Source organism: Podarcis bocagei (assembly GCF_964188305.1).
Source record: "Podarcis bocagei genome assembly, chromosome: 12".
Classification (NCBI taxonomy): domain Eukaryota; kingdom Metazoa; phylum Chordata; class Lepidosauria; order Squamata; family Lacertidae; genus Podarcis; species Podarcis bocagei.
In genome coordinates, this window is record NC_138137.1 from 30419355 (window position 1) to 30434865 (window position 15511).

Sequence of the window (15511 nt, forward strand, 5' to 3'; positions counted from 1 at the left end):
ATTAAAATCAAAATTGATGGCAACCATAAACTAAAGTATTGTAAAGATTGCCAAAGGAGGGAGTCAGGCTGTGCCCTGGCCAAAGGCCTGGTGGAACAGCTCTGTCTTGCAGGCCCTGCGGAAAGATGTCAAGTCCTGCAGGGCCCTGGTCTCTTGGGACAGAGCGTTCCACCAGGTTGGAGCCGCAGCCGAAAAAGCCCTGGCTCTAGTTGAGGCCAGCCTAACCTCTCTGAGGCCTGGGACCTTCAAGATGTTTTTATTTGAGGACCGTAAGTTCCTCTGTGGGGCATACCAGGAGAGGCGGTCCCGTAGGTACGAGGGTCCTAGGCCGTATAGGGCTTTAAAGGTTAAAACCAGCACCTTGAACCTGATCCTGTACTCCACCGGGAGCCAGTGCAGCTGGTATAGCACCGGATGAATGTGATCCCGCAGCGAAGACCCCGTAAGGAGTCTCGCTGCGGCATTCTGCACCCGCTGGAGTTTCTGGGTCAGTCTCAAGGGCAGCCCCACGTAGAGCGAGTTACAATAATCCAGTCTGGAGGTGACCGTCGCATGGATCACAGTGGCTAGGTCAGGGCGAGAGAGGTAAGGAGCCAACTGCTTAGCTTGGCGGAGATGAAAAAATGCCGCCTTTGTTATAGCTGCAATCTGCGCCTCCATGGAGAGGGAGGTATCGAAGATTACACCCAAACTCTTAACGGACGGTGCTGGCACTAATTGCACCCCCGCAAGAGATGGGAGTTGCCCCCTCAATCCCATATCGTCCCGTCCCAGCCAGAGGACCTCTGTCTTCGAAGGATTTAACTTCAACCGGCTCCCACGTAACCATCCAGCCACAGCTTCCAAGCATCTGATCAGTGTGTCTGGGGCCGAGTCAGGATGGCCATCCATCAACAGATAGAGTTGGGTGTCATCAGCATACTGATGGCAGCCCAGCCCAAAACTCCGGACAAGCTGGGCGAGGGGGCGCATAAAGATGTTAAAAAGCATCGGGGAGAGAATCGCACCCTGAGGCACTCCACACACCAAGGAGTGGCGGGATGACAGTTCCCCCCCAAGCGCCACCCTCTGTCCCCGACCAGAGAGAAACGAGCGCAGCCATTGAAGGACTGCGCCCTGGATCCCCACGTCGGCGAGGCGGTGGTCCAGAAGTTCGTGATCGACCATGTCGAAAGCTGCTGACAGATCTAGAAGAATCAGCAGCCCCGACCCGCCTCGGTCCAGCTGTCTACGAAGATCATCTGTTAGGGCGACCAGAGCCGTCTCGGTCCCATGACCAGCGCGGAAGCCGGACTGGAATGGATCCAGAGCCGATGTTTCATCCAGAAACCTACCAAGCTGTTCAACAACCGCTCTCTCAATCACCTTACCCAGGAATGGAAGATTCGAAACTGGGCGGTAATTGGATAGATCTAAGGGATCTAATGATGTTTTCTTTAAGAGCGGACGCACCACTGCCTCCTTCAGTTCCCCTGGGAATGTCCCGGTGCCAAGGGACAAATTGATGATATCCCCCAGGGGGGCCCGCACCTCGTCTGGACACGCTCTAATCAGCCAAGACGGGCACGGGTCGAGAGGACAAGTGGTGGGTTTTCCAGCTCGGAGGAATCTGTCCACATCGGCTGGGGATATCCGGTCAAAGTGGTCCAATACTGGACCCGAGGACAGTCGAGGGGCCTCCAGTTCCTTTATTGTATCCAAATTGGCAGGGAGGTCATGGCGGAGCGACAGGACCTTCTCCGCAAAAAAGCTCGCAAATGCCTCACAGCTGTGTGTCGAATTGTTATTTAAATTTGGCTGTCCTTCGAGGGACGTTAAAGACCGAATTATACTAAATAATTGTGCCGGGCGAGAGCTAGCGGATGCAATGGAGGCCGAGAAGTAAGACTTCTTAGCGGCCTTCACTGCCATCTCGTAGGTTTTCATAAAAACCCTATAAGATGTTCTTGAGGCTCCGTCACGGGCACCCCGCCATACTCGCTCTAGCCGTCTGAGGTCCCGCTTCATTTTCCGGAGCTCCTCAGTAAACCAGGGAGCCCGGTTTCTGCGGGGTCGCAGAGGGCGCTTAGGTGCGATCTCATTGATGGCTGCCAGGAGCTGGGTATTCCAGCCCTCAACAAGCTCAGTCAATGAGTCGCCAGGGGGAGAAAGGTCCCGCAAGGCTTGACGGAATCTATCAGGGTCCATCAGCCTCCGCGGGCGAGCCCAAATTGGCTCACCACCTAAGCAGGGTGGGGGTGGAACATCAATCCTGGCTTTCAGAGCGTAGTGATCAGACCATGGCACCTTCATCGAAGGAAACATGATCACATCTATACCGACGCCAAAGATCAGATCCAGCGTGTGGCCTGCTTGATGTGTGGGGCCCGAAACAAACTGGGAGAGCCCTAGTGTCGCCATGGAAGACACCAGGTCCAGAGCCTGTGAGGAGGGAGTGGCATCGGCATGGATGTTGAAGTCCCCCAATACCAATAGGTTAGGGAACTCCAAGGCCCAGCCGGCCACCGCCTCTAGCAGGCCTGACAGGGTGGCTGCTGGTGCGCTAGGTGGCCGGTACACCAGCCAGACAGCCAAGCTCACCTCGGAGCCCCACACTAGGCCAACACATTCAATGCCGGGGATCGATGGCGGTGGTAGAGCCCTGAAAGAACAATCTTCCCGGATTAATAGTGCCACCCCTCCCCCCCGGCCCACAGTCCGTGACTGGTGGAGGACGGAAAAACCCGGGGGCGCCATCTCTCGTAAGGTAACAGTATCCCCTTCGCGCACCCAGGTCTCCGTCACACAAGCCAGGTCGACCCCCTGCGAGATGATGAAATCTCGCAGGGTGGCGGTTTTGTTGCCTATAGACCTGGCATTGCACAACACCAGTGACGGAGGTGAGTAATCCTTGCTCACCCTACCCTCGTCTCTCGGGATGGGGCGCAGATTGGAAGGGGTACGAGCATATCCGTATCTCGATCCCCTTCGCCTATAACATCTGCCCCCACCGCCATACCTCCCTCGCCCCTCCACAGTAGGAATCCCAAGCCTCATACTCGCCTCCATTTACAAATTATAAAAGCAAACAAACAAACAAAGAAACAATTACATCAAAACAAAACCAATCCCCACCCCACTCAGCAACCATCCCACCCCAACCCAAAATAAAACAAAACAAAATAAAAATACATGGATAAAAACCACCGTTTCTGGTGACACAACAGAGTAAAAAATAAAAACACTTTTAAAACACTTTAAAATATATAAAACGTTTAAACATTTGCTGCCGCCGCAGCAGTGTCCTTAGAGTTGTGGCGGTGGTGAGTATGGGGGCCGCCCCCAGGCCCAAGGTGGAGAATGGGCTTGCAGGGGGAGCGGTCCTCCCCAAGACTCACTGGCAGAACAACAGCAGCGATGTCCCGAGGCCTCCTTGGGGCCTTATATGCTGAGGTGGAGTATGGGGCCCGCCCCCAGGCCCAAGGTGGAGAATGGGCTTGCAGGGCGAGTGGTCCTCCCCAAGACTCACCGGCAAAGCGGCAGCAGCGATGTCCCGAGCCTCCTTGGGGCCTTATATGCTGAGGTGGAGTATGGGGCCCGCCCCCAGGCCCAAGATGGAGAATGGGCTTGCAGGGGGAGCGGTCCTCCCCAAGACTCACTGGCAGAACAACAGCAGCGATGTCCCGAGGCCTCCTTGGGGCCTTATATGCTGAGGTGGAGTATGGGGCCCGCCCCCAGGCCCAAGATGGAGAATGGGCTTGCAGGGGGAGCGGTCCTCCCCAAGACTCACTGGCAGAACAACAGCAGCGATGTCCCGAGGCCTCCTTGGGGCCTTATATGCTGAGGTGGAGTATGGGGCCCGCCCCCAGGCCCAAGGTGGAGAATGGGCTTGCAGGGGGAGCGGTCCTCCCCAAGACTCACTGGCAGAACAACAGCAGCGATGTCCCGAGGCCTCCTTGGGGCCTTATATGCTGAGGTGGAGTATGGGGCCCGCCCCCAGGCCCAAGGTGGAGAATGGGCTTGCAGGGGGAGCGGTCCTCCCCAAGACTCACTGGCAGAACAACAGCAGCGATGTCCCGAGGCCTCCTTGGGGCCTTATATGCTGAGGTGGAGTATGGGGCCCGCCCCCAGGCCCAAGGTGGAGAATGGGCTTGCAGGGGGAGCGGTCCTCCCCAAGACTCACCGGCAAAGCGGCAGCAGCGATGTCCCGAGGCCTCCTTGGGGCCTTATATGCTGAGGTGGAGTATGGGGCCCGCCCCCAGGCCCAAGATGGAGAATGGGCTTGCAGGGGGAGCGGTCCTCCCCAAGACTCACTGGCAGAACAACAGCAGCCAACGGAATGGATTAATCATGTACAATTTCAGCGGAGTGATCAATTAATTAGTCAGTTAAATATGCAATACACAATTTCTGGAGGGGCAACAGTGTTAATCCATTATAGCTGTGAGTCTTGTGGCACCTTAATGAGTTGTTGTTGGTATCTGTCTGTCTCGAGAGATGATAGGGTCTCCTCCAGGGCTGAAGCCAAACCGCTGGAGAATCATAGTGCCTGCTGTGGCTGCAGAGATCGGTAACTCATAACTGCTGCCTCCTGTGTTGTTTTTGCTGCATTAGCAGTGCCAAAGTGACCTCTCTGGAGTGTAAGCCCTGGCAGTGTGAATGGGGGTCCTGGGCTGCCCAGATGGAGAAGCCCCCCACTCTTGGCCTTGCTGATGTGATGCAAGGGGAAGCAGAGCAATATGTTTGGCAGGAGCCTGGCTGCAGGAGTTGCTGGAAGGAGGCGTACAAGACGTGATCCAGCCATCTTGGGGACTCCACTCCAGATTTGTGTAGGGTTTGCTCCTCAGCAAGGGAGCGAGTACAGATTTTTCCTTGGGGTTTACTTCCTTAAAGAGCAACACGTTTATTTATGGCATATGTGTTCATGACTAGAGGCCACACCATCAGATGCATAGGACCAACAATACTGTCCTAGACATGTCTGTTCAGAAACAAGCCTGACTGAGTTAAGTGAGACTCCCAGCTAAATATGTAGCGATAGGAGCATCTGGGGAGTTCCTCATTGGCTAACAGCTCCAACCAGGATGGCCAATAGTCAGTGGTGATAGGAACATGAAACTTTTAAGGTTCACAGGTTGGAAATAGGCAGTCTGTTACTCGTAATGCCTTACTTCCCAACTTTACTCGTAATGCTGCTTCCCAAATTCCAACTGGGTTGACTGGATTCATTCCAGAAATAACTTCTGATGTGTTTGTTGGTTGTTTCCAGAAGGGAAAGTGCTCTCTTTCAGCCTTTCCTCCTCCTCCTGTCCTTAAGGTGTCTCATACATCTCTAGATCTAAGAGGTTATCACAGCCATGATAATATTACTTCCTTGTGTGCGCTACTGAGTCTCACATCTCCTAAATTTGGGATGGGGAAACTATGGTCCTCCAGATGTTCTTCAACTCCCACCATCCCTGCTCATTGGCCATGTGGCTGGGGATGATGGGAGTTGTAGTCCAGCAACATCTGGAGGACTGCCGTTTCTCCAACTCTGCCCTAGACCAATAGCAGAGCTGCTTCAGAGCAGCCCTTGAATCAGCATAACCCAGATTTTGTGGAAGCTTCACACTGCACAACATTGATGGATTGTCTCAGGCACAGAATGGTTTGTTTAAAAGATATTTTCTAAGTAAAAACAGGCAGCTTCTACTTGGATGCAAAATGGTATTGTATTACCAGGTATCCACCAAAAATTTGATATGAATAAATTTAATCATGCCTGCCCTGCCCTGGTTCCCCCAGACATTGCTAGACTACAAGTCTCACCATTCCTGACCATTGGCCATGCTGACTGGGTTTGATGGAAGTTGGAGTCCAACAACATATGGCTGGCACCAGTTCAGGGAAGGATGTGGTAATTCTGTGCAAGTTTACTCAGAAGTAAGTCCCACTATGTTCAGCAAGAATTCTTCCCAGGCAAATCTCTATAGTATTTGCAACCCAAATTCGCAATCTGCTATAGAACAATACAATACAGCATTGAATTTAGTGATCCACTACAAATCCCTCCCAATAATTCAGATTCCCATAGTGGACCTTTTGCGTGATCAAGAATTGAAACACCAAACTCAGTCGTTTCAACAAGGCACCTTGAAATCCTATCAGGTGTGGACTACAAAGGATTTCCTGAATGCCCCACTGGAAGGCATGTCGTTTGTGCAAGAGCTTGGCCATACTCGGTCCAGCCCAAGTTCTGCTCATTTTAGCGAGAGCGGTGTAGAATACCTTTCTGAAGACCTGGCTTGTTACAAGTTGTGAACTCTCTGAAGCATGCAAAAATTAGATTGAGGCTGGGGGCACGTGAGAGTAACTAGTAGGCCACTGCTTTGACAGTTTATGGCACATGAATAAACATGCAGGAAAAATATTCCAAAGTCTTAATGAATGATGTTTTATTTCTGCAAAGGAGAAAACATGCAACATAGATGGACTTTGTTATGGTGAAGGTGACACAAATCCTACAAGCCCTTGCTTACTCTGCAGACCGGAAATATCAAAGTTAACTTGGTCAGTTGCTGAAAGTAAGTTCTAATTAGTTATGAAGCTCACTGGTTCAGATGCCTAAACCTAACAAATGATTTGTATTCTCAGATTCATGCATGTTTTCCATGTGCATACCAATGTTTACAGTAAACTGTGAAGGGGAGACACATCTCCAGAAAGTTGAGGAGAAGATACATATGACATGGAGCTGGCAGTGAGTCAAGTGTTACTCCTACAAGAATGGGAAACCTTTGGCCCTCCAGATGTTGTTGGACTACAACCTGCATCGTTCTTCACCCTTGGCCATGCTGGATGGAGCTGATTGAAGTTGAGAGTCCAACACCATCTTGGAAGGCCACAGGCTGTCCATTCTTGCCTGAGAGTTTGGATCAGCACATCACCTCTCTAGACTTTATGACTTGTGAACCTTCTCATAAGAAACAGAAACTTCAGACGGAATTTGATATCTAGCATCAGCTCATTTTGTTCCTAGCTGCCTGTGCCAGGATGATGGCTAAAGTTCATCATGGGTTCATTTTCCTGATGGATTTGGGCCATTTTGTTCTGTGGTGTGATGCTCTTGGGGAAGGGTGATGTTTATTGCATGTCAGTAGGTCATGAAATGTGTTTCTTCAAGACCTGTTTGCATCCATTGGCACCTGCAAACAGGTCTTGAAGAAACACATTTCATGACCTGCTGAATGTTAAAGAGCCTTGAGTTGAATCCAGGCTAACTTAACTGAAGTCCTATTGGTTTCAGTGCGACCTGTGATTAACTCCCTCCCATTGAAATTCCAGGAAATGGAATTATAGTTGTATCTGATTCCTTGTATAGAGCAATGTCTGCCATCATGATGGGCACAGGCAAGCGGGAAGCAGGAAACCACTTTGTGCAGGGACTCACACACCCCAGTGAAATCCCTTTCAGCAGATGCTTAGAGCCAGTGTCACGGACTGGTTGCACAGCTTTCCTCAACCTGGCAACCCTCAGGTGCAGTTGGACCCCCAAATCCCAGCAGGCTCAGCCAGCATGGCCAATGGTCAGGGGTGATGGGACTTGGTATCTGACAATATCTGTGAGGCATATTGGGGAAGGCTGACTTACTGCAATGCTTAATGAAAAAGCACAAGATGATCTCTCTGTCGGTAGAGAATGAGACTCTTAATCTCAGGGCCGTGGATTTGAACCCCACATTGAGTAAAAGATTCCTGCATTGCAGAGGGTTGCACTAGGTGATGCTCATGCTCTCTTTCACCAACAACTCTATGATATGGGATCAAGTAAAGCACTGCAGTCAGGTGCACATTTGGTATAGGCCCCTAACAGTGGCTATGTAAGTAGGTGGGGAACAGATAAAAATTTCCTGATGTCATCCGTTTTTCATATTTCTCACTTTGTGGCTGTTCCTTTTCTTTCCTTTCAGACAACCAGCCTCCTGTATTTCAAAATACACAAGAAAGGCTGCAGACCTTTTATGGGGAGGATTTTGTGTATCAGTTCTCAGCGACGGACGCAGAAGGCTCTGCCGTCGCTTTCTTATTGAATTCCGGCCCACCAGGTGCCAGTCTTTCTCCCGCTGGACTCCTGATATGGAAGGCGCTGTCGAAGAAGCCTGAGCTGCTTACCTTTTTCATAACGGATGACTGCAGTGCCGAAACCAAAGTTGCAATCGAGGTAATAACTATTGTGGTCAAATAGCCAACTCTAATTGCTATCATGCAGCCATGACAAGAGCTCCATTGCAAATGGAATATCCCATTCAAGAGTAATTATAGCCTGCTGTTTATTGGACATGTTTTGCAGGTCAGCGTGAAACCATGTGACTGCTTAAATGGAGGGTCCTGTGTGGCCGATACCAATTTCCCTCCTGGAAGTGGGAAATATCTATGCATCTGCATGCCAGGATTTGAAGGTGACCTTTGTCAAGTGAATGCCAATGACTGCGCATCCAACCCCTGTGGCCTTGGCAGATGTTTTGATGGAATAAATAGCTTCCGCTGTGAATGTACACCTGGGCTGCAGGGTGAATTGTCACTTATTCTACATTTACATAACAATAATTCAATTACATGCATGATTTCAGGCTCCAGTTTACTGTGAGGTTTATTTAAGCAGAACAAATATTTTTCAAGCATCACTGAGTTAGATCTTTGCGTACGCCTCTTCAGGCCAGTTAAAGCCAATGAGGAAGAGGGGCAAAAGCTTGTGTGGTTTGCGGATTGCAGTGGAAGCTAGAATAAGGAGTTAGAAAGCACAGTGCAATCCTATACATGCCTACTCAGAAGTACGTGCAATTGAGTTTAATGAGGCTTGGATGTAGGGTTGTATAGGAACAGGATAGGGTACTATTGAATTAGTCCGCAGACTGCATAGAAGGAGAACAAACAAAATTACATAAAATTCATTTTTAAAATTCCGCATAAATATATACATGAAATCATTTTGTCTTAAGTCTTATCTGAAACAACCAAACATTAAGAATAAATAGGGGAGATATGTGTCCAGATGAATCTATATGATCAAAACTCAGAATCTCCATCACAGCTGCTTGAAATCAATCCCAAATAACTTTTCCTGAGGCTGGAGGTTTTTTTCTGCAAAAGTGGCCACGTCCCCTTAAATGTATATAGAACAAATACATCATAAAAATCCCAGATTTATTTATTTTTTTGTTTCTGGAAAATCAAGGGCTTGCTGTCTCCCAAGAGTTAGGCAATGAACCAACGTTTGCTTTCTGTTTTGAAGATCTTTGTGGCTTTTTGTGTGTGTGTGAGCTACTAGTTCCCGAGAAGGAACAGACACTTGCAAAGAGCCTTTGATGCATGCCCGAATATCTTTCTTTCTGTTTAGGTAGACATTGCCAAAAAGACCCTGATGAATGCAAATCCAGACCATGCTTCCCTGGAGTAGCTTGCTTCAATACTATGGATTCCTATTATTGTGGTCCATGCCCTACTGGCCTGTACGGAGATGGGAAAAGATGTTATGGTAAAAAGCTATCACCAAAAAAATCATATTTCATTTTATTTCCAAGTGTTTTTGTTCATTGCACTAAGCGGTGCTTAAAACATTGGATGTGCCTAAGGCAGAAACCTGTCTAATAATCCTGTCCATATAATAGAAATTCATAGAACTTTCATGCTTGATAGCTGATTCTGTCTATATGGGGTAGGAGACATGGTTTTGAATGAGAAAAGTTTTGGTAGACAGGTTGAACGATTGACTTAAGTCAGCCTTCCCAAACCAGTTGTCTTCCAGATTTTTGGGGCAATAACTCCCATCATCCCTGACAATTGTCTGAGCTAACTGGGGCTGATGGGAGTTGGAATCAAACAACAAAAACAATTAAATGTTTGTTTGTACAGTCCATTCCTCTGTGTGCTTGCAGAAGATGTGCGTAGAATCCTTCTGGCCACAGTTGGAATAGTGAGGCTGGCAGTGCTGTAACCTGGAATGTTGAACATTTTTCAAAAAGCTTAACAACTTTTTATGTAACCCTTTGGGTGTCCTTTAAATAAGCTACCTTTGGTTTGCCATCCCTTTGATTTGGGCATTCTTTTGTTTATGTCGTAGCTGGAATAAAACCAACAAGCAAGGCTCCCTCTGGTCATTTGACTCCAGAAGATGGATATAACAAAATAGACCCCAGTGAAAAAATCGGTGCGGGCAAAAATCACGGATATAGCATTGCTGGTGCCCATACTGATGAAAATGTCTCTGGCAAGTAAAGAGCTCAGGTTTATGTTATTCATATATATATTTAAGATAGAAGAACTGGGTGGGAGGCAAACCTTATTAGAATTCCTTCTGATTTCTGAACATCAGAATGAATGGCCGTGTATTCCTGGGGGTATTCCATTTTTGAAAACAGAATGACATTTGCCTGAAGGAGCGTCTCTCCCCCCCCCCCCCCCATCGTTCAATGTGGACCTTCTGGCAGTTCCCTCACTGCGAGAAGCGAAGTTACAGGGAACCAGGCAGAGGGTCTCCTCGGTAGTGGTGCCCACCTTGTGGAATGCCCTGCCATCAGATGTCAAAGAAATAAACATCTGATGTTTAGAAGACATCTGAAGGCAGCCTGTTTAGGGAAGTTTTTAATGACTGATGTTTTTATGTATTTTTAACCTTTCGTTGATGCCACCCAGAGTGGCTGGGGAAACCCAGCCAGATGGGTTGGGTATTATTATTATTATTATTATTATTATTATTATTATTAGGCATGTCTGGCTGTAATCCTGAGCAGGTGCGTTCCTCACTGAAACACTTTTTGCAGTCCCTAGTCTTCCTTTATGCCTCATTCTCATTACTCTTACTTTGCATAAGCTCTTGGCCTCACTCTTTTCTGTTTTTCTATCCATCTTGCTTCGGCTGTAGGTTCTGGAGAATGTATTATCCAAAGGAAGATGGACTGACAAACAGGAAAGGATATGGAAAGGGTTTGTGCTGCGGCTCACTTCTTGTGCAGGCTACTGATAGGTAGATGCTAAGGAGTATTAATTTCAGGTTTATGCTTTACACTCCCTGCCAACTCTCCCTTATGTCTTATGCTCCCCGCCGACAATTCTTGGAGCTCTTGTTTGGGTTTAAACTTTTGTATGTTTTCCTAGTAGACTTCTAATGCTAAGTACACCGCAGCAAGCACGACTGGAAAAATCCAGATATATGTAGAAGTCTACTTTCTTTTTTTACTGTTTTAAAACTATTCTCTTTGAAATGTAAATCTTGTAATAATGCTCTTGTGTCTGTCTCCTGTTTGTTTGGCAGGTTTCCTGCAACTGTCAACTGCTGAGGTTCCAAATACCACAGACTTCCCTCTTAATCCCACAGATGTTCCCAGAAGTTTCATTCCCACAGAAGTAGCCAACAGCAGTCCATCCGTTTCTGCAGCCAAAACAACTGTGTCTTCACATGTATTCATTTCCCAGAGCCCAGCGTTGAGAAAGCCTGTTAGTAGCGCATCCCCTGATTATGCATTAGGTGCCAGTACTGTAAACATCCATTCTGGCACCACAAAGGAAGAGTCAGCAGCAGATGCAGTAGGCTCTGCATCTAACACACCACTTAGGAATAAGACAGTATTTCCTGAGAAGACGACGGTGGCACGAGAGCAGATCCATTCTCCCCCAGAAGCCCGCATAACATTGAGCAGCAAAGCTAACGTGACACTAATAACCAGCAAAGAACTGGGAGGAGGAAGTGGCCACAAATTCCAAAGGGCATTCGGCAAACCTAAAGACAGCACTTTGCAACCCACCTTTGAAAGGTTTGCTGTGACACTCCAAAGGCCTGGCACAGATCGAAAATCAGGCTCTGCGTCAACTGCTTCCCTGTTACTCACTTGTGCAGAGTCACCCTGTTTCCCCGGGGTTCCTTGTGAGCCAAGTGAAAATGGAAGCTTCAGATGCGGTCGTTGTCCTTTCGGTTATTACGGAGATGGTATTATTTGTAGAGGTACTGCGGCAACATATGTTTTGCTATTTTGTTGCAACATAATCCTATTTCCAGCAGATGTTCTTGCCGAACTTTTACAATGGCAGTAGAGGCCTGATATGCACATAACGCTAAACTGTGGTTTATTAAAGTATGGTTTAGTATGGTTTATTATCCGTTGCTTAGGTTTGTGTGTAAACCCAGCCCAGCATTGGTTTACTGTTAACAAACATGATGTAAAGCCATGTTTATGTTGTTGACTTAGGAACCTTTGATTATAAGTGAACTCAGCACCCTTTGCCATGGCTTGAGCACTCCACTCCAGAGGTTCACCAGACTACAAACACATGAGGCATGAGCAGCTGGAAACAAACTTTGGAGGAACAAACCATGTTTTGTTTGATCATCTGTGGAACAACTTATGGTTACCTCATGATTTTGCTTAAACAAGCTAAGGCTTATTGTTATGTGTGAACCAGACCAGAGAGATGGACAGCTTGCTGTTTCCAAGCTGCATGGGGTATACAAAAATTTAGGCAGTTGCTGTTCTATGTCAAACTTTGCATGGCTGAGTTGTGTCTAAAGAACAGTCATGGTGGGGAAGGAGAAGGGAGCAGGAACGCTATCAACAAGGTCACAGAAATTGCATAAATGGCTCCCCAAATGCACATTCTGTTCACTGATCATTGCGTTTTGCCATATCTGCTGGTGGCCACATGTGATGGGGTTGCAGAACAACTTGAACTTCATAATTGCAGTTACAGATAGGTAGCCGTGTTTGTCTCCCATAGTCAAAATAAAAAAAATCCTTCCAGTAGCACCTTAAAGACCAACTAAGTTAGTTCTTGGTATGAGCTTTCGTGTGCATGCACACTTCTTCAGATACTCATAATTGCACACACTGATGGAAAGTATAGTGTTTTCGAGGTCAGTGCTGTTAGCTAATTTTGCATGCTAGGTATTGAAAGTGAATACCACAAACCAGATGAGTTACTGATCTTATTTCCCCCATTTTTCTCTCTCATAGCGATATGCAGGCATAACTGTGGTGAAAACATGGAATGTGTGGCACCCAATACTTGCAGATGTAAGCCTGGTTACTCTGGCCGTAGCTGTCAGGCTGGTGAGTGATGCCTGTTTTATGCACCCTCTGCATTTAATAATATTAAATGGTACATCTAAGAATTTAATGTTGGTTTTATACAGCTCTGTGTCGACCAGAGTGCAAAAACAATGGGAAATGCACCAAGCCTAATGTATGTGAATGCCCCCCCGGATTCAGTGGCCCCATCTGTGATGAAGGTAACACTGGGCTCTCCTTTTAAAATTAAAGGATGACCCAAAATGCATGCTGAATGTCGGTGTCAAAATTGATTCTCAGAAGTTGCAGTGTCAGCTATTTCACTCTTTCCAGAAAACAGCTGAAACAAATGAAAAAGTTGTATTTCGTGTTTATCACAGCATTCCCACAACAGCAGAAGCTCTAGTGTGCCACTCTTGTATTCCAAAGAACTGCAACTTTACTGAGAATAGCAATAATGGCACCCTGCATGAGGCAGGCAGCTCTTGTTCTGTTCTAACAGTTTGCCACCATGTATCTGGTGCAAAGATTTGTTCTGGTGTAACTGGCCTTAGAGTGGCTGAATTGCATGCATGAGTCACCCCCAAGCTCTTCTCAGTTCTGTTTGTGTCCTATTCCATCTTCCTTAGTTCCACCCTGCACCACAGCTTTGTGTGATATTTTTGGTGTGATAAAAGTGTAGGGAAGGTATAGTAGGGATATCAATGAATCTGTCGATTTTTGTTTCTCATTTTTTCCAATTTTAAATCCAATTCACTTTTCTGCAGCAATTTGCATTTTAAAAAGAATCCTCATGAAAGTTCACTAGCATTTTAGGACAGATTTCACCTAATACATACATTTTTCCCCCCTATGCAGTTTTTAGTGTATGTATTTTGGAAGGAAATTTCCTAAACGTAATGCATTTACTTATGTTATTTTCGATCATGTGTGCACACTTCCCCCAATACACTCGTTTCTGCACCCATTATTTGACTGGAGAACTGCGTCACAAAATTTGGAGACACGCAAATTGTGGTTTGCGTATTGAATTGAAAAGCACAGATTAGGAAGTTTCTCAGTAAAAGGCAAACAAAATTGAATTTCTCCCCATGCTGCTCAGAATATACCTCCCAACTCTCCATCTTAACAATATCCATACACACAGTTTTGTACATATACTTGTCCTTAAAGACCCTATATTTTTAGACTCATAGTTCTCATGCCTGTTCATATGTATAAAGATGAATGTCAATGGTGGTCATTTTATTGATGGCCGATATTTTGACATATTGTCTAAATGCACGGTACTCAGTGAAACATATCCCTCATGGCCAAATTAATGTTTCCTTTAGAATAGATAATCTAAAGGCCAGTGCTATTGTTCTGGAAAGAGAGGTGTCGGAACTCACCATGAACACCTCCCTTGTTCTCTTAGCCCACCTGAGAGGGGCCAGAACTGAGTTCAGGTGTGTTCTGGCTGAAAAAAGCCCTGTTAAAGGCCCAGCTCTACCTCCAGGTTCTTGGTGAGGGGGAGGATTAATATAGTAGGCCAGTTGTTTTAATAGTGAGAAGGAGGATATGGAGTAAGTTATGGAAGATTGTAAAAACACATTTCAATATTGTGTTGCTTTACTGTACACGGTCTGCTTGGATTATATAACTCACCCTGGGATTGCTTGCCTGTGAAGCACAGGATGATAATGAAATAAATGAAATAGCCCTTGGGGTCTTAAATCTGCCATGGAGCACATTTCCTGTCATTAAGCTACTTAGACCACTGTCAAAAACAAACATAGATTGAGTTCAGCACTGACGTTTACCAGTGTTGTCTCTGTTGATATCATCAGAGTGATGCTTATTTATATGCATACTTAAGTTGGATCCCTGCTAAAACCAGGATATTCTCGATATGCCAAGAAGCAGCTTCAGTTGTTTTTTTAACAAGATGGTGACAATTTCAAATTGTTCACAAGCAAATCTAAACTGGTTTTCTTCAAAGGCAGGATGAACTGAGATGCATTCTGGAAGCCTCCTTCTTCACAAGTTGTTGTCCTGCCTTTTGACTACTAGGTGGGGACATAGACCCATCCTGATAGTTTTGCCAGTAACCAATGCAAAAATAGTGTTGTAGAAATCTTTTCTTTCAATTTTTACACCTTTTGTTTAAAAGTTTCTAATGTTAATTGATTTCTGGAACTGATATCTTGACCAGCCTCCCTTTCCACCTCCAGCACATTGTGAGCCACCTTGCCAACATGGAGGGACCTGTCTGACCAGAAACCTTTGCACTTGCCCATATGGGTTTGTGGGACCACATTGTGAAACAAGTAAGTAATGGAAAACATAACAAACATATAAACAAAGCATCCTGCTGTAGCAAGATGCACATAGATAAGAGGTACTATACATTTCTGATGTTCTGTGCCCCAAAATAACCTCTTGGTGAATTTGTCGGAAGTAAATTATTATATTTTGCTTTTTTTTAATCAACCCACCTGGTTTTTCCAAAG

General features: G+C 46.5%; 1 protein-coding gene across 5 annotated transcripts in view; it reads left to right on the forward strand.

Annotated features, from left to right (window-relative positions):
- The window catches only part of VWDE (von Willebrand factor D and EGF domains), a 50464-nt gene that overhangs the window by 27200 nt on the left and 7753 nt on the right, over positions 1–15511 (forward strand). For 2 of the 5 annotated variants that reach the window (XM_081164257.1, XM_081164258.1), the window contains exons 16-24: positions 6431–6545; positions 7932–8182; positions 8312–8531; positions 9359–9496; positions 10082–10228; positions 11273–11959; positions 12966–13061; positions 13145–13240; positions 15233–15328. In XM_081164257.1, coding sequence (XP_081020383.1) covers positions 6431–6545; positions 7932–8182; positions 8312–8531; positions 9359–9496; positions 10082–10228; positions 11273–11959; positions 12966–13061; positions 13145–13240; positions 15233–15328 — 1846 coding nt within the window. The remainder of the gene's footprint in view (positions 1–6430; positions 6546–7931; positions 8183–8311; positions 8532–9358; positions 9497–10081; positions 10229–11272; positions 11960–12965; positions 13062–13144; positions 13241–15232; positions 15329–15511) is intronic. The other 3 variants (XM_081164260.1, XM_081164261.1, XM_081164259.1) reach the window with 2 other exon arrangements.